At 46.8% G+C, this 18,872-nt stretch overlaps 1 protein-coding gene across 6 annotated transcripts in view; it reads left to right on the forward strand.

Moving 5' to 3' along the window:
- LOC146867141 (uncharacterized) overlaps positions 1-18,872 on the forward strand; it is a 799,234-nt gene that overhangs the window by 654,420 nt on the left and 125,942 nt on the right. For all 6 annotated transcript variants that reach the window (XM_085603589.1, XM_085603590.1, XM_085603591.1 and 3 more), the window contains one exon: positions 8,383-8,472. In XM_085603589.1, coding sequence (XP_085459715.1) covers positions 8,383-8,472 — 90 coding nt within the window. The remainder of the gene's footprint in view (positions 1-8,382; positions 8,473-18,872) is intronic.

The raw sequence follows: 18,872 nt of genomic DNA on the forward strand, positions 1-18,872 counted from the left end.
ATCTGGAAGAGAGTTTCCGCACTGTCGGCTACAGCCATCAGAGCCTCCAATGCCATGGCCATCCTTGGGAGGTATGATAGGGAGATGTGGTCAGACATTGATCCTTTTCTGGAATTTCTGCCTGAAGACAAGAAAAAGGAAGCAAAAGATATTCTTTTAAAGGGTGAGAGAGCCTTAGAGGAATCCATTGATGTGGCAATAGACATTTCTTCTACTGCCTTTAGGCAGATGATAGGCACTGCAGTGTTGCGCAGACAGGTCTGACTGAGAGAGACGACATTTCACTCAGAAGTCCAAGCTAAAGATGCTGGACATGCCGTTCGGCAAGCCTGTGGATGAGACACTTCAGGCTATCAAATCTGACACAGATATCTTTAGCCAATCTGCAACAGAAAAGGTTCTCTTATTTTCAAGGAAGGGGAAGGGGTCAATTTCCATCTCGGCCCCAGCTTCAGCAGCGTTTTCAACCTTATTACCAACAAGGTTTCTGACCTCAATACTCTGCCCAGTCCTTTCGGCAGACGCCTGAACCCACTTACACCAGGGCTCCAGCTCAAAGACTACCCTCATCTGGAGGGAAATCCCATGACTCAGGCAGAAGGCAATGAGTCTTATCAGGCACCCATCACCCCAGTCCCACTACATTCGGCTCAAGATTGCTCCAAATTCTTTGTTCCATGGAGCTCCATTTCATCCGACAGATGGGTGTTGGATGTTTTGAACCATGGTCACACCCTGGAATTTCTTCAACAACCTCCGGATTTTCCCCCAAGAAAGACTTCTCACAGCCATCTGGTGCTTCTCAAAAGGGAGATAAAACTCCTCATCGACAAACAGGCAATAGACATAGTGCCACGCAGCCAGCGCAACTTTGGTTTCTACTCCCACTTTTTTCTGATAAAGAAAAAGTCCAGAAAATGGAGTCGGGTTAAGGACCTCAGGTTGTTGAACAAGTTAATCAAAAGTCAGCCGTTTCGGATGTTGTCGCTGCAGGAGATTCTCCTTCTCTTTGATTCAGGATATTACATGACCTCCTTGGATCTTCTGAATGCATATTTCCATATTCCTATTCATCCAAAGCACCATCGTTTCCTCAGGTTCCAAGTGGCAGGGTGCCACTACCAGTTCAAGGTGCTACCTTTCGGGCTAAAGTCTGCGCCCAGGGTTTTCACCAAATGCTTGGCGCCAGTAGCAGCCCATCTCCGGCACTCCAGTCACCAGGTGTTTCCCTACCTGGACGACTGGTTGGACAAGGCTCCAACATTTCAAGGTGCAAGAAAGTCCAGGAATGCCTGTCTTTGCCTTTTTCGCTCTCTGGGTCTCAATCTCAACGTAAATAAGCCTTCACTCCTTCTTTCCAAGTCTCTGGTGCTTCTGGGAGCGATGTTAGACACCAACCGCTCAATGGCTTTTCCCACAGAGGAAATCATTTCTCGTCTTCTAAGGATAGTTCAGTCCCTGTCCTCAAAAAAGTTTGTTTCTGTGACTATTTACAAATCAATGTTGGGGATGATGTCATCTTGCATTCTGTTGATTCCTCACTGTTGATTGCGGATGAGGCCTCTTCAGGAGCAGCTCGATGCCCAATTGATACAAGGTCGAGGCTCCTTCAAAGACACTCTGTCAATCACGCCTCAGATGATCAGGACAATGTCTTGGTGGATATTAAGAAGCAATCTCTCAAGGCCTATCCTTCCTTCTACTGAAGCATTTGATGATCAGACAACTGACGCTTCCATGGAAGGATGGGGAGCTCACCTCCAGGAACTTCAGGTTCAAGGGAGGTGGTTGGACCAGGAGTCTCTAAGCCACATCAGCCTGTTGGAGCTGAAGGCAGTTTTTCTAGGGCTCCGTTCCTTCCAACCAAGGATAAAGGGTTTGTCAATCCTCATCCACACGGACAACACAACCACTGTGTTCTATGTGCAGAACCAAGGAGGGACGAGATCTCTGGCTCTTTCAAGTCGGGCGCAACGAATTTGGAATTAGCCAATTCACCACAATATTTCCTTACAAATCCAGGGCATTCTAGGGTTGCTAAACGAATGGGCTGATTCGCTCAGCAGAGATACCAAGCAGTGTCACGAGTGGGAATTGGATGCTGTTCAGCTGGAGAAAAAAAAATCTCTGTTGGCGATCGCCAATCCTGGATCTGTTCACTACATTACTCAACAAAAAGTTAATTCTACGCCAGCAGATTTCCTCAGCCTGGTTCTCTGGGTAAGATCTTCCATTTTTCCTGAGAAGGGACATTTGCTTACACGTTCCCATTAATACTAAAGATTCTACAGAAGATGAAATGAGAGCCTTGCCGCGTCATTCTCATTGCCCTGGTGTGGGCAAGGCAATACTGGTTCACAGAGCTGTTTCGCCTATCAGAGGCTTCTCCAATACGTCTTTATCATTCGTAGTGTCTACTTTCCATGGACCAAGGCCAGGTGGGTCATCCACAGATTCACTCTCTTCACTTGTCAGCCTGGCTCCTCACCATATAGAGTTTGGTGACTTAGCTATCTCTAAGGAGTGCCGTTCCATTCTTAACAATGCCCGTGCTCCCTCAACGGTCAAGTGTTATTCAGCCAAATGGAAAAGATTCTGCTCCTGCTGTACAAAACACTCCTGCCACCCGCTCTCTAGTTCTCCTGAGGAGGTTTTGCCATATCTCTTATCTCTGGCAAAAGCTGGCCTTTCCCATTCTTTGATTAAAGTTAATTTGGCCGCAATTTCAAAGTATAGGAGACGTTTGAGCCTGTCGTCCCAATGGTCCTATAGACTTGTGAAGGAATTTATGAAAGGTCTTGTTTGAGCCTACCGGCCTGTTCAGTCTCCTCCAGTGCTCTGGCAATTGAACATTGTGTTGTCTCATCTCATGAAAACACCATTCGAACCAATTCACAAGTGTGATCTGAAATTCCTCTCTTGGAAGGTGGCTTTTCTCTTAGCCATCACGTCTGCTTGCCGTATTTTTGAAATTCAAGCTTTCACATCAACAGAACCCTATCTTCAATTCCTGCAGGATAGAGTGGTGCTGTGTACTAATCCCTCGTTCATACCCAAGGTACCTACCACGTTCCATCTGAATGAACCTGTATTCCTGCCTTCATTTTTACCTACTTTGTCTACACCATCGGCGAGAGCTCTCCATTCCTTGGACATCAAACGATGTTTGAAGTTCTACCTTCAAAGGACAAGACCTTTTTGTAAATCTACCCAACTACTCATCGCCTTCTCTCTCCCTAGGAAGGGTCAAGCTTTGACTAGAGCTTCAGTTGCTCGTTGGGTTTCTTCCACTATAACGTACTGCCATGAAAGAGCGGGACGAACGCTTACTTCTAAAGTGTCTGCCCATTGCACGAGGAAGATGGCAACGTCCTCGGCCCTATTTGCAGGTGTGTCCCTACCAGAGATCTGCAGGGGCGGCATGGACAAATGTCCATACCTTCACAAGGCACTACTGCCTGGATACTTTGCGAAAGATGGATACTGCGGCTGGCAAGCGGCCCTTCGTCATCTGTTCACTTAAGGTAAGCCTCAGTTTATTGAGGTTTATTGAGAATATTTTTTGTTATTGTTACTATTGTTATTACTTCTTGCAAATGTTACATATATGTATATTTTATATCCGCTGAAGGTATGTTACTTGTTTCATTTTTAGGTGATGACATTGTCGCATGGTGGGATGGTTTGCCTGTTTTTCCCACCACCATTTATTATTATGTACTGCTTACAAGTCTTATTCAAGCATGTGAATCTATAAAAGATACAATACTGGAGAAAAAACAAGCTACTTACCTGTACACTGTGGTTCTCCGCTATTGATATCTTTTATAGATTCACATGCGGCCCTCAATCCCCCCCTTACAGGTGCACCCTTCCATACCTCTTGGACGAAATCTGAGGTATAGGTGGCCCTGGATACTCAAGGGTCTGCGATGTGATTGGCTGGAGTTTGGGTGTTCTTTAATGAGGCTAACTGGTTACTAAATGCTATTAATTCTCAAGGGAGATTGTCCTTTTAGCTTTTATATTGCTATTCTACTGTTAAAGTGGGGCTCCTTCCATGGCGATGGGAAAGGTTGAAGCATGTGAATCTATAAAAGATATAAATACTGGAGAACCACAGTGTACAGGTAAGTAACTTGTTTTTTCTAGCTTGGAGGTACTAGAAAACTGCCCCAGCTCCTTTTAGAATATTGTAACTGCGCCATATCCCACCAAGCCCAGAAAAGAGGAGTCCCTTAGGCAGCTAATTATTTCTACTAGGTGTGAAATGTTTTTATGATGGCTGATTCTGACTCAAACTTTTTTTTCAGTTTACTTTTGTTTGTGTCCTGGAGTATCTGTGAGAGTGTACAACATGTTCTTTTCCTATCAGGAGTGTTTTCTGTTGATCTACAGGCTCCTCTTCCTTGTTTTCCTTTCTTGCGTCATTGTTTCTTTTGGAAAAGAAAAGCACCTGCATTTTTTTGTTAACAGACTGTGTCTCAATTATATCAAGCAGAGATGACCCCAATATCTCAGTGGTTTGTCATCCTGACTCTCTCTTTAACAAGGACTGGAGACAATCAACTTTGAGACATCTACTTGCACAGTTTGCATAATTTCGTTTTACAGATATTCTGGGTCGAGGTTGTGGCAATTTATGAAGTCAATAATTTTTTGTCAAGGATTTCTACTTCTGCATTGATTCCACCCTCCATAGTTGTTTGTAAATCATGAAGACTTATGGAACCCTCTGCAAGTCTCATTGCAATTCCTGCATTTGACGATGTTTGTTACACCTACTCCTCCTTTCTCTGTTCCAGGCACTCACACGATGGACATTTCTCCAGCTGATATTTGAAAATTTTCACCTATATCACAACCCCTCTATCCCCTGCAAAAACAAACCTAGATCTGAACAATATACTGGAAAGTGTCTTGGAAATTATCCTAGATAGATAGGGGTGTCTTATAGTCATTCTCAATGGATGACGCTAAAGAAATACCTTTCATTTACAGTCAAGTAGAGAGCCATGGGGGTGTTTCTGAGGAGGCCACAATGCCCGTCACCTACAGCATCCTGAGTCTTAAGACAATAGCATCAGAGCAGTTTACATTGAGATAACAGTGGTAAGGGTTTGATTATTTGGAGGATGCTTGGCGCTCGAGCGTGTAAGTGGTTAGTCAAGTGAACAAAGATGTCCGGTGCCACTAGGTCAGGGGTGACAAACCCAATGAAATTACCCCTGCAATGCGTAGGTCCAGACCTACAACAAAAACTGAAAATGAGATCCTGTGCACACGTATGGATAATTAGCTGGTCCTGTATGTAAAACATACAGGACCAGCTAATTATCCATACGTGTGCACAGGATCTCATTTTCAGTTTACATCGAGTCCTACACCTGCTGGCTGCTCTGAGCTACAATTTGAGGCCCAGGCTCTTCCTGTTTTCTGCCAGAGGCAGTCTCGCCTGGAAGGCAGACAGTGAGCAACTGGTGTGGGTGAGCAACTCTTTTTGACTAGCTATGTAGAGGGGCACAGCAGGCTTTCATTTGGTTGCTGCCTATGATTCCACCACTGCTGACACTGCCTGGTACATTGCCAGATATAGGCCGTTCCACATCTATTGGTTGTGGCAAAAGTGGCAAGATGGTATAGACTGTGGCAAAGTGTGAGTTCCGTATCCAGGGACATCTTTAATTGGTTGGCAGCTGCCCTAGCCGCTAGTTGGCTCTGGGGTGCGGGCGGAGTGCACTTGGATGAGGACCTTTTGCACACCCCAGCATGGTCCCTGGCAAGGTATTCCACTTGTAGACTGAACATTGGTGCCAAACTGGCGTACCCTCAATGAACTGGTATTGCTGGTAGACTCCTCCCTCTGTGAGGCTGAACTATTGGGGCAAGTGGACTGATCCAGGCCAGGCTATCCGATAGATTGTCTGGTGTAGGGTGTCAGACTCAACCGTTCATCCCAGGAATTGTGAGCTGCAGCGTGTGGTTTTATTTACCTGTGCTGCTTTCACCTCACCAAGATAGAGTAAACTACTGACCGTAAGACCAACACGGTGAATGATGAACACATGATGGGTAGTGGTTCTTTGCCACTCGGTTCTCTGCAGTGGTTGGCCGTATACCCTTTAGTGGGCATGAGCTGATGCTTCTGGTCGCTTCTATTGACACTGGATAGGGTGCAGCGAACAACCAAACTCCTTTCTCCATTGCAGATGGCGTTGGGACCATCGAGGCCCATTCTGTTGTTGAGGGTTGGGCCATTAGTGATATAGTATCGTGCCCCAATTCCAGATGGCTCCTGCTCACTGCTACTAATAAAACAGTTGGTTCCTAGCAGAGGGGTTGCGTTGGAGACTCTTTATATGGGCAGACGTTCTCCATGGCTGATGACTGTCCAGGGACAGAATTTTCCAGTGGAATATGTACCGTAATTGGCACTCTGATACCTTAAGATGTGGTGTTATTACATATCCTGGGATTTGCAAAACGTACTATGCTCAAGCGACCTGCTGCAGACTAGACAAAGGATTTACCGTCTTATCTCACCCATTTCCTATACACCAGATATACTCTGATTTCTGACCCCCCTCACTAGTGCTGAGCATTAGATGTCCCCTCTTAACTGGCTTGCTTAAAAATCTCTCCTTTGGTGCACTGTAAGGATATCCCACCGTTTGCCTTCCCACTTGCCCAAGAATCTCCACTGATGAAATGTTGTTTGTGGCGACTGTCTTTTTTGACAGACTCTCAAGATAATATAGAATTAACCCTTCAATAAGTGCAAATCTTAAGGTCCTTAACCACCAGAAACACAAGCTAGATCTATATACATTGCCATAAAGCTACTGTACTAGAAAGATTTTTTGAAGGGCTTAGCATAATTGTACCAATGGGTGATATTGTCATGGACAAAGACTAGTCGAAGCATATCCCTTCCAGTGAGCCGGGCAAGTTTACTAAAAGCAGTGCTGCAGTTGCATAGGTGTTGGACTCTCCCTCTGGTGGTGGATTCCAGGCTTAGACTGACATGTTGTCAACCTCCTCTGCCTCTCTTACTGCTGGAGATGCGGCCTTCAGTTTACAAAAACTTTGAGTATACAAAATAAAATTGCTTTGATTGCAAGAGTAAAGCAATTATAATTAGGGGCTCGAGGGGCATGTGTACTCATGACCCTTGGCGTGGTATTTGTCTTCTGCCCAATGTCTTCTCTGGTTCAAAGTCTGGCTCCTCCTGGAAGGACCTCGAAAGAGATAGATCATTGGCCTTCATCGCAACACTACCCCCCCGTGTGGACGTCGGAGTCTCTGGAGCCAATGTAGTGCATACTAGCTGGCGTCTCAAACCTGCACCAACAATTTCCTCTCCCGCCAATAGCTTGAGTTCCACATGGGTTTCCCTGCTGTGGGCCAGACGTTGAGCTCACTGGTATAGTAGAGTCCTTTTCAAATTGAATTGTTGACAAACCGCAAGCCTTGTTCGCTGTGTTCAAGGGATAAACATAAATTGCACACTTAATGGAGATCGTTGTGCGGGTGTTTGGAGTTACACCAAGGACACCTTCGCAATGGGAACTGCTCTATCACCGCTCCTGGACCGTTCTGTGACACGGGCGAAAGGCACCGAATGGTTGGCGATTCTTCGAAGTCAAACCTCTTTCACGATGTTCAGCTTCCACATCTTCGGCGATGATGCTTGTTTCTCCGAGCCTAAAAGGCCTCAAAAAGCTGCATCAAGGATGTGCTTCAAAGGATACGTCTGGTGGCTTAGTGGACTAACGGTACACTGTAGAGGCCAGTGTTTGACCTCATGATCACAGGTTCAAATCCCGGTGGGATCCACTCAGTCTTTCATCCTTCTGAGGTCGATAAAATGAGATCCATTGAGTTGGGTAAGAATAAACATCTGTTATTCAACACCAAGGAAACGTCACTGGGAAACGTGCGCTTCACACAAATACACGTTATGTTATGTAAGCCAGATAGCGGAGAAAAACAATCCGAACTTGGAGCGCATAGCCATGCTCATTACTTACCAGAGAAGGAGTCACAGGACCTCTTGACTCGAAAGACTTCTTCCAAGAGAAACCAGTTGCAAACATCAGGGCTCAAAGCTAAATGCCAGGAGTGTGCTGAGCATGTGAATCTACTAGACTACATGCACCAAATAGATGCTTACAGGGTAAGTAACCTAATCCTTTTGCATCTGACTAAACCTACAGTGACAACTGGTGTGAATGAAAACTGCTGCAGTTGAGACCGTTATTCTTCGTTTGTACACCATGAATAATAGAGTATTGAGATTCCAAAAATCTTCAGTTAATATATTGGTAAATCGATCACCTCCTTCCTCTTCATTTATTTATTATTTGTCTTTTTTGATTGCAGAAATCTCAGTCAGCAGAGCCATTCAGACGTGTGAGGGATGAGGAGATTGAGGTGGACTTTCGGGTTGGTAACAACTCTTTTGATGCAAAGGTAACTTTAAAAGCATCTTTGCATTGCAGCACTCTGAGTTTTTCTCAAACGGCTTTGAGGGACAGTTTGACTGAAAAGTAACAAGCAGATTAGAAAGGAGCAGAAAAGATAAAAGAAGAAAGCATTGTGGACGGCATGGTCTTCCCCTAAATGCTAGTATGTCAGTACACTGTATCCTTTTTATAGGCAGACTTAATTGTGTTGTCTGAAAAGGAGGATGGCACATAGATGAAGGGATTGAGGTAGATATGAAGGGGAGTTGAGAGAAAAAAAAATGGTATAACAGAGTTGGCAGTCGTCTTGGGACACATCAAGTAAAGATCTGACCCACAGATTTTTTTTTAACAGTATATATCTCCTTAATGCCCTTCACAGTTTCCAAGGTTCTCTCTCACGGAGGCTTCCCTTGGTCTTGAACCTGGCAGCTAAAGAGGGATTTTGATGGGAAGAAACTGGTAGGCTACTAATTTGCCTGGTTGCTCAAACGTATGGGAGGACCAACGGCTGAAGCTTTCATATGGAGCACTTCAGAAAGGTTTGGACTTGGCACACTAGACATAGCCTGGTGTTGTCTGGACTCTGCTTCCATGCTTTCCGACACAGATCCAGAGCACTGTTTCTGGTTTTTGTCAGTTTTCCAATGTCTTGTAAAAATTTCAGCAGTGTGCTAGGGAGTGATGTCCCCATCAAAAACGACAGGTTTCAAGCCATGCAGCAACTGAGGGAAGCAGATGTCGGTCACGGACCCGTATAAAGTTGGTCTTTGGTGTCTTTGCTCGGGGCGTGACTCTTTAAGTCGTATGATAAGTGCATCTTCATGCACCCAAAGGAGTTTTTAGACATAGAGACAAAGCTGTATGTCGCACTATACAAAAAGTAGCTGCCTTTGCATGGGTCCTACTCACACTCAAAGTTGTGAGCTTGGACTCTGTCCCAAAGCTGCTCGTGTTCAACTTCACACTCAAAGTCCTCTGCGAAGTCATGGCCCAAGCATTAAACTCTACCCTATCCCATCCTCTAACCCCAAAGAGAAGGCACAAGGGCATCACAGTGTCCGTTGCACCCCCTCAAGCTCTCGAGCCATGGAACTGATTCCCCAGTTGGTCCTGACGCACTTCTAATTTCCCGAGACATCGTTGACCCCACAAATTTTCAATGCGTTTCCTGCTCCCTCTTGTACGCCTTATGGTCTCATGGAAATGAAGGAACCTCTAGTCAAGTTACAATGTACCCGTACTGACTCCGGTACAGACTTCTACTTCGGCCTCACATTGTCTCTACACCTGTACTAATACCACCAGTACTGACGCCACTGATAAGAAATTACAAAAGCACAACCAGTCCTCATTCACTGTGATTCTGAGTGTATCTGTCACATCCCAGAAGAGGCTCTTTTTCACCTTTTGGTTTTTCCTCTGATCGTGTACCATAGCAGATGGCACCCCAAGATGTTGAGTATGATGGAGGAAATAGGTATGGCTTGCTCCCCGACTTATTATACTGATGCTGCCTTATACATTGAGTTACAGAATGCTGGTAAGCTTGACACCTACTCTGAGACGAAGTTTGGCTCCCCATTTAGGCCATCAACTTAAGATAGTGCTTCATTTGCCTGGTGGTCTGGAGGGCAGCTGAGGCACTAACATTCAGCTATCTTCCATTGAGATCAAACCAAATGTTCAAACAGATTTTTATAGCTTGATCCAGTGAGTTCTGAGTCCTTACCTCATTTTAATGATGGCCTCATTCGTACTTTGGTTGAAGGCTACTTGGTTAAAGCATTATTCTTGCCCATGCCCACCTGTGAATATGCCAGTAAATAGATGTCACAGTCCAGCTCCTGGTTACCTGAATTTTCTCACCAAGCACCCCACCGTAGATAGTCTTATTGTACTGGCCTCAACCGGTAAAGTTAAATCAAAACTGATTTTCACCACTCCTCTGGATAGGAAATACAACTGGATGGATGCCTTCGGCAAGTGCATATTTTCTTCTGCCAATCTAGCATTTAGGCCTGTAAGTTTTGTTTGTTTGCTAGCCGTTAAACACATGCCCTTTGGGATGTTGCAAGCAGGCTTTAGCCAACAGTCCTAGAATTCCCTAGGGCCTCTTCCCAGGCATTTCACTATGGACAGGATGTGGCCAAAAACATTAACCACCCACGTCTAGATACTTCGAATTGCCTGGAGAAGTCAATCAGTATCAGTATTGCCCTTTGTCAACGCACATAGATGTGATCCACAGAATTCTCTAGTGATATATGAACCCCTTTCATTGATATGCCTTATAAGGGGTCCCACCTTTTCGGCAAGAAGGCATGCATTGGAGTGCTTTAAAGACAGCAGAGCCACAGAATGCTCCTTGGGGCTGTTGACCCCTGTCAAACAGTTTCTACCTCAATTCTGAATGTTTAGAGCTATTCTAGAAGGTTGGGTATAGACGAAGAGCCTTCACAACTGTCCTGCAGCAGCTGCAGAGATGGCAGTCATTTCAAGGCCGTGGACTCTGGTCTGACAAGCAGTGGGCAGGCCAGCGGGGTCATCTGATAAAGACTTCAAGCTGCAAATTCCTTACCTTAGAATATTCCTCATGCGTCAGACTGGATCTGGAATTTTTTCAAGAGCAGTCCCCCCTGCTTGCCGGTAAGTGTTGTTGTTTGGCTCCGCGTGGTGTTGTGTGTGCCGGACGTGATGCCTGGTGCCTATATAGGCGCCACACCAGCCTCCTGACATCAGTTCTTTTCTTTCCACGCCAGTCAGCGCAGATCCAGAGAAGAGCTACACTCAGTTGCTTTCTGAATGATCTTTTTTCAACCCTATTGTTGAAGATTTTTATATCATTGTCTCCTGGTGTGGACGTCTTACTCGGGCCTGGTCCAAGCCCTGCACAGGGGTTCCTGTGAATAGGAAAATTGCCTGCCGCCATTGCCCTGCCCCAGAAGACCTTAAATTACTCCTCCAGCATCCCACTCCGGAAAGCTTAATGGATCAATCCTCCACTTCCAGAGTAAATCTCAGCAAATTCCCTACCACAGCACAGGGAATCCAAAAGACTGGATACTTTAGGAAGAGTTATGTTTTCGTCCTCCAGCTTGGCACTGCGGTCGATGAACACTGCGTCCCTTTTGGGTCAATGCTCCCATTCGGCTCTGGGATTCAGTTTGCCCATTGATCATCGTGGGCATCCAGTAGGAGGCAGAATACTCCATCTGCACCACTGGAGATCAAAAACATGCAACCGCTGGGTTCCCCAGATTGTCTTAAGGGGCTGGTCCTTCCCCTTTGTGGCTACCCCTCCACCCATGCCACACACTTGGGACAGGCTGACAAAGGACCACATCTTGTTGTACTGCCAGTAAGTGGCAGCTGTCTTGGTCAAGGGAGCCATAAGAGGGTACCAGCATCAGGAGTAAGTTGTGGTTGTTATTCCCGCTACTTTCTGATGCCCAAGAAGGATGGAGGCCTCCGTCATGTCCTAGAACTACACCCTCTTTATTTCTTCCTGAAAAAGGAGAAATTCAAAATGCTAACACTCGCTCAAGTCCTCTCTGCGCTGGACCCAGGAGACTGGATGGTAGTGTTTGACTTTTAGGGCTTATACTTCCACATTCCTGTCCTGCCTGCCCACAAGGGTTACCTGCTGTTCACAGTAAGCCACAAGCTTTTTCAGTTCACTTTGCTTCCCTTTGGCCTTACCAGTGCCTCTCGTGTGCTCACCAAGGTGATGGCGGTGGTTGCAGCTAATCTGCCCAGATCAAAGGTGCCAGCCTTCCCCTGTCTTGACGACTGGATGTTAAAGGCAGGCTTGCCCCAGACGATCGTCTCCCACCTCCAGACCACAGCTGACCTGCACTCACTGGATTCACTATCAATGTGCCAAAGTCACACGGAACCCATTCTCAGACCACTCCCTTTCCTCAGAGCTGTTCAGGACACAGTGCAGTTTTGTGCTTATTCTCCTGAATGGGGAGTACAGGACATTCAGGCTGTGATACTCATGTTTCAGACTCTTTCCTGGATTTCAATGAGACTGACTCTGAGGCTGGTGTGCCTTATGGCTTCCTGCACATTGCCTGTGACAATGCCTGCTGGCTTATGCAAGCTCTGCAGTGGGTATTGAAGTTCCAGTGGGCACAGCATCAGGGGAATCTCTCTGACATGGTCCAGATCTCGAAGGGCACTGCAGAAGATCTGCAGTGGTGGTTCACAAACTGCAATTGGGTCAGCAGCATACCCCTCTCCCTTCCCAACCAGATTTGACAGTAGTGACAGATGTGTCACTTCTGGGCTGGGGCGGCCATCTGGGAGAGGTAGAGATCAGAGGCCCCAGGGGTCTGGCAGAATCTGGACTCCACTCCAACCTGTTGGAGCTCAGAGCGATCAGACTGCCATTGAAGGCCTTTGTACCCTTCATCAAGGGAAGGCTAGTGTAGGTGTTCACGGACAACACCATTGTCATGTGATACTGCAACAAACAGAGCTGGGTGGGGTCGTGGACCCACTGTCAAGAGGCCGCATGTCTCTGGACATGAGTGGGAACGTCAGGGAATTTCCTGGTTGGGTCAACACCTGGCAGGTTCTCTGAATGCCAGGGCCGATGAACGTGCTCAATCATGCCTACTGGCTGACAAATGGCAAATCCAGTCTGAGGTCATGCAAGGTTTCTTTCAGTAGTGGGGAGAATCTTAGTTTGATCTGTTCACCACTGTCAAGAGCATAAAAAGTCAGCAGTTCTACACACAAGAGTTTCCAAAGCAGCTCTCGCTGGGAGACGCTTTTTGTTTCGGGTTGAGCTCTGGCCTCCTGTACGCCTTTCCACCCATACCACTCCTGCTCAGAGTTTTCAAGAAGACCAGGAACGACCGTGCCCAAGGCATCCTTGTGGCTCTGGACTGGGCTCCGAGAGTCTGGTATCCCAAGCTGTTGAGCATGGCCATCGATCCCCCGATCAGGCTGCCGCTTCAGGAGATTCTTCTGTCACAGTAGCCGTGAACGGATCTCCAGCCAAACCTGTCAACGCTTCGCATTCTTTCGTGGAGATTGAGTGGCGACAGTTGACAGCTTTTGACCTTCCACCCGAAGTCTTTACTGTTATCTTGGCAGCTCGGCATCCCTCCACCAGCCGTTATAACAAGTTTGTGGCATGGTATTAAGACAAACAGGTTGACCCTTTATCTGCACCCCTTTCCCAAGGTCTTTTGTTTATCCTTGCTATGGCCCAACAGGGCTCTGCATTGGGCATGCCGCATGGTTATTTGTCTGCTATATTTGCCTTTCTGTGGCTGCCCTCCCTCTTCAGGTCGCCTATTGTAAATGGGTTCCTTAAAGATTTGCAACACTTATCGCCTCCAGCTCCCTTCATAATACCTCAGTGGGACCTTAACTTGGTTCTTACCTTTCTAATGTGTGCTCCCTTTGTGCCACTTCATACCTGCCCTCTTAAGCTTCTCACCATCAAGTCTGCCTTTCTGGTGGCAATTACATGTTCTCGGAGGGTGAATGAACTGCAGGCACTGTCTTTTCAGCCTCTGTATGTCACTTTCTTCCCAGACAAACTGGCCCTTCGGACCCCAGCATCCTTCTTGCCGAAGGTAGTCACCCCAGTCCATGTAGGCCTGTCAGTTACTTTGCCTACCTTTTATGCTCCACCCCATCCCTGTAAGAGGAGGAGAGACTCCACTGGCTGGACCCATAAAGAGCCTTGTTGTTTTTTTCCCTTGACCGCAAAAAAATGGTTCCGGGTGGGCGATCAACTCCTCTTGAGATACGTTGGAGCCAAAAAAACAAAGTCCTTGCAGAAACGAAGCCATCTCCTGATGAATTGTACTCTGCATTAAGATCAAATACTCTTTAGCCAAGAAGCAACCCTCAGTCGGTTTGTGTGCTCATTCCACCAGAGCAAAGAGTACGACCACTACGTTAGCACACGGAGTTCTGGTCCCGGACATCTGCCAGAGAGCAACGTGGGCTTCACTGGAAACGTTCACCAAGCACTATGCCTGAATAGTCTGTCTGGATGGGCACTTTGCCTTTTTGCTCCTGCAGGTCTTCCTATTCTAAATCAAGTTTGCAGACCCACTGCCGGATGCCAGTGCTTGGGTGTCTAAGGTAAGGAATCTGCGGCTAGAAGTCTCTATCAGATAAATAAGTTACTTCGGTAATACCTTATCTAGTAGAGACTCTAGCAATCTCCTATACTGTGCCAACCCACCCATCCTCCCTGCGAGTGGATTTGAAAGTACAGGGTTACTCCCGTTTCAGGGCCTCAGTTTCACACACCAGTGGTCAGTGTTCTTCTTGGCTCGGCGCTCCTGGTGTAGAAAGTTGTGAAAAGGACCTGACGTCAGCACGCTGGGATAGCACCTATATAAGCACAGTGCCTGTCATTTCCGATGCGTATGACCCCACGCAGAGCCAAACAGCGTCACCTACCAATGCACAGGGGTACTGCTCCAGTCTAACACATGGGGAATATTTTAAGGTAAGGAATCCATGGCTAGATAGTCTCTACCAGATAATGCGTTACCGAAGGTAAGTAACTTTTTTCCTTCAGTCCTAAAATTCCTCTTCCCTGCTACAGCCATCACCAAACCACTTTAGTGTGCCCTTTGTGGCACATACACAACCCGTGGGGGGCACTGTTCAACATTTCCTCCAAAGTTAGTGATACATAACATCTGACAGATGGGTGTTACAGAGTTTTCCAAGTGGTTATAACCCGCCTTTAGGCTGTGTCCCGTTCACTATTCCTCCCACACTGAAGCAAATTGCAAAGTAGTACCCATCCATTCTGTTGCCTAAGGTGCAGTGGTGCCATCAAGAGGTTACTGGGCTCAGAAAAAGAAGGGAGTTGTTACTCTCACTGTTTCCTCGTATCAAGTCAGGGCATGGTCTTTTCAGGCCTGTTCTGGACCTTAATCTTCTGAATGCCTTCTGGTGAAGGACAAATTCAGAATCCTCATATGGCTTAGATCCTGGATGCCTTGGTTCCGGATGACTGGATCGTGTCCTTGGACCTGTGAGTTGCATATTTTCATATACGCATCCTGCATTTCCACAGACATATTCTGCAATTAAAGTTATTGCCAGGAACATTTTCGGTTTGCTGTACTTCACTTCAGCACTCCAGCGACCCTCGGGTGTTCACGAAATTGATGGTTGAGGTTGCTGCCCGTCCTCAGTGGTTGATTATACCAATTTTCCTGTATGTCAACCGCCAGTTGTTTAAAGGCATGCTCACCACAGTCATGGACCACCTCCGGACAATAGTAGACCTGTTGACATCATTGGAGTTCACTATCAACAAACCGGAGTCTGCCTCCATTCATTGGGTCAATCCTGGACACAGTGGGATTCAAGGCTTTCTCTCCACCACCAATAGTAAGGTAATTAAGGGCTACTATCCAGATGCTTAAAGCACTGTCCTGCACCACCTTTATCCTGGATAAGTTTGTGCTGAGGATTTGGGCTACCTCCTTACCGAAAGTCTTGACTCCATTTCATGTTGGGCAATCCATTGCTCAACCAGCGTTCTGTACTCCCCTTCAGTAGAGGCTCCATCAGTTGGACCCAAAAAAATATTTAAGCCTCTACATTAATGGTACCAAGGTGCATCAATAGGACAATCAACTTTTTGTGGCGTTCTCTGCAGCAGAGAAAGGAAAGGGGATGCAGAAGACGACCTTGTTGTGGTGGCTAGTCCTCTGCATTAAGATCTGCTATGAGAGAGTTGCCTCAGGAAGGTCTGAGAGCCCATCCTACCAGGGCTAAGGCGGCTTCCACTGCGTTGGTATGCGGACTGCCTGTCATTGATATCTGCCAGGCTGCAACGTGGCTTCAGTGCATACATTCATGAAGCACTACGGCTTTGACAACCAGGTCTGGAGGGAAGAACATTGTGCCTGCTCAGTCTTGCAAAACCTTTTGGTCTGACTCCACTCCACACATGCTTGACCTGGGGAGGCACTGCTTTTGTGAGATGAAGAATGTGCTTTTAGAAGCATTCCTCAGAAGAACAAGTTACTTACCTTTGGTAATGCTACGTTCGAGGCATGTGTGGCTGCATATGCTGTGCATACTGGAAGAATTCTTCTTGAGTCATGCAGTACTGTGACTCCTTCTCTTGCTTGCAATGTGCATGGTCATCAGCTGCATTGATAGATTGTTTTCTTACCACCGTCCGGTTAGAACTGTGCTCCAGATCGACGCTGTCACGGAATTCTGTTCGGCCTTCACGGTTCCTCTCCCTCCAAAGGTATTGTATTCAATGGTGCTCCCCTCCTATTGTTTCGCGTCAATGTCTGCAGTTTCATCAAGGGGCAGAGATCAGTTTGGTCTCACCCGTTGGGATCTCTTTACCTTCCACTCGGTCTACTCTCACCATTCCTCATCTGTGATGGACTGGACAGCTGTTCGATATTGCCCTCAGTGTCGCGCATAATACCTCAGGGCCGACCTCCACCAAATCTGTAATCTTTGCCTTTGACATGAGCACGACAAGGCCTCTTGCGATGGTCAAAATAATTTTTGAGATCGCCAGACCCGTCAACTCGAGAACTCGTGCAGGAGCAGCGAAGGTACCTCAGACCTCTTCGCCACCCAGGATGTCAAGGAGGAACATAATCCCGAGCAGTCGGCTGCTGGCGAGCAGGATTTTTTGCCTGAAGAGATTTCTGGCTCTGACCCAGAGATTGAAGACCTCCCACTGACTTAATAGGTCATAAGTACAGCTCCTTCTCCCCTCTCCCGAACTTCCACCCCACAAGGGGCATTTAACCTTGCTGGACCCACAGAGACAGGCTTCTGGGGCACCACTGCCTTCAGGCGATAATAGGCACCGAGCCTCGACTTCAGAGCCTGTGCCCAGCTTTGGCTCAGCGTCGTAGAAAATCTGTGAACAAAGCCACCAGTCTTCTTCCTGAGCTTGGTCTGCCTCTCCCCTCCGGCAAACCAACCAGGCCTCCAGCATCACCATCCCCACCTCCTTCTCTGCCTGACCCACTTTCATACACATCACAGGGGTCCCCACATTCTGACCTGGGCAAACACAGCCGAGTGGGGGGACCATACAACATGCCCCCACAAGGAGACCCATGGGATTCTTATGATGTGGATCCACAAGGGGATACGAATTCCGACTTTATCCTGCCTGCCCTTTGCAACATCAACTCCTACCATGAGGTCTTGGGTAGAGCAACTGCATATCATAGAGTGGAAATGCACAAGGAGCCTGATTAGGAGGGTTTCCTCTTCAAAACTCTTCCCTCTGCCCACCATTCCACGCAGTACCTGCCTATGTTGAAAGGGATGCTCAAACTTGCTACTCAGTTATTACCCTCCCCTTCACCCCTTAGACCAGTGGGTCTTAGAAATCCTTCAACACAGTTTCTGCCCGGAGCTTATCTCCATACCACGCAACACAACACCCTGTATACATGCCCTCTCCCTGGAAGATCATCGCCTGCTTTGGGAAGAGGTTCAAGCACTCCTTCTCAAAGGGGCTATAGAGCATGTACCACAACATCTACAGGGCTCAGGGTTGTATTCCCGCAACTTCCTCATTCTCAAAAAAGACTGGTGCCTCAGCCCCATTGTAGATCTCAAGCCCCTGAATGAGTACATCCTGTCAGAACATTTCAACGTGGTCTCTCTTCAGAATGTCATTCCACTGCTACAACAAGGTGATTCCATAGCTGCACTCAACCGCAAAGAAGCCTACTACAAAATCCTGATTCATCCAACGCATCAGCGTTACCACCAGTTTGTGTTAAGTGACAAACACTACCAGTTCAAAGTACTGTCCTTTAGGGTCACCACCGCACCTCATGTTTTCACCAAATGCTTTGCAGCAGTAGCCGTGCACCTGCGGAGACACGGCATCTATGTATTCCCATCCCTGGACGATTGGCTTATAACAACAAACGCAACAGTAGTGCCGTGCACACATTCAAGCCACAATAGACCTTCTACGCGAGCTGGGCTTTACCATGGACACTGTAAAGTCCCATCTCAAGCCCCTTCAAATTGAACCCTATTTGGGGTCCATCCTTAATGCAGAGGTCAGCAAAGCCTATCTGTAGGAGGTTGGCTTAGTATATGGTGATCACTTATGTAAGTGTTGCACCCTGAACTAATCCAAACAACCCGTATGGTGATTTTAGTGGTCTTAGACAATCTTAAAAGCTCTCTAAGTGGTATCTGTGGAGAGCAGCCATTGGGCTTAGTCCAGGAGTGTAAAGCAGCTTGTTTTACCAGAAGTACATCTTATTTGTATAGGTTAAGTGAAAAAGAACCACACTGTGTATTTATAAAAATATTTATTTATTATAAGACATTCACTAACACACAGTAATATCCTCTACCCGGAGATATGACATAATGCACATAATACAATAAAAACAG

Source organism: Triturus cristatus, chromosome 1_2, assembly GCF_964204655.1.
Source record: "Triturus cristatus chromosome 1_2, aTriCri1.1, whole genome shotgun sequence".
In the NCBI taxonomy this organism is placed as follows: Eukaryota; Metazoa; Chordata; class Amphibia; order Caudata; family Salamandridae; genus Triturus; species Triturus cristatus.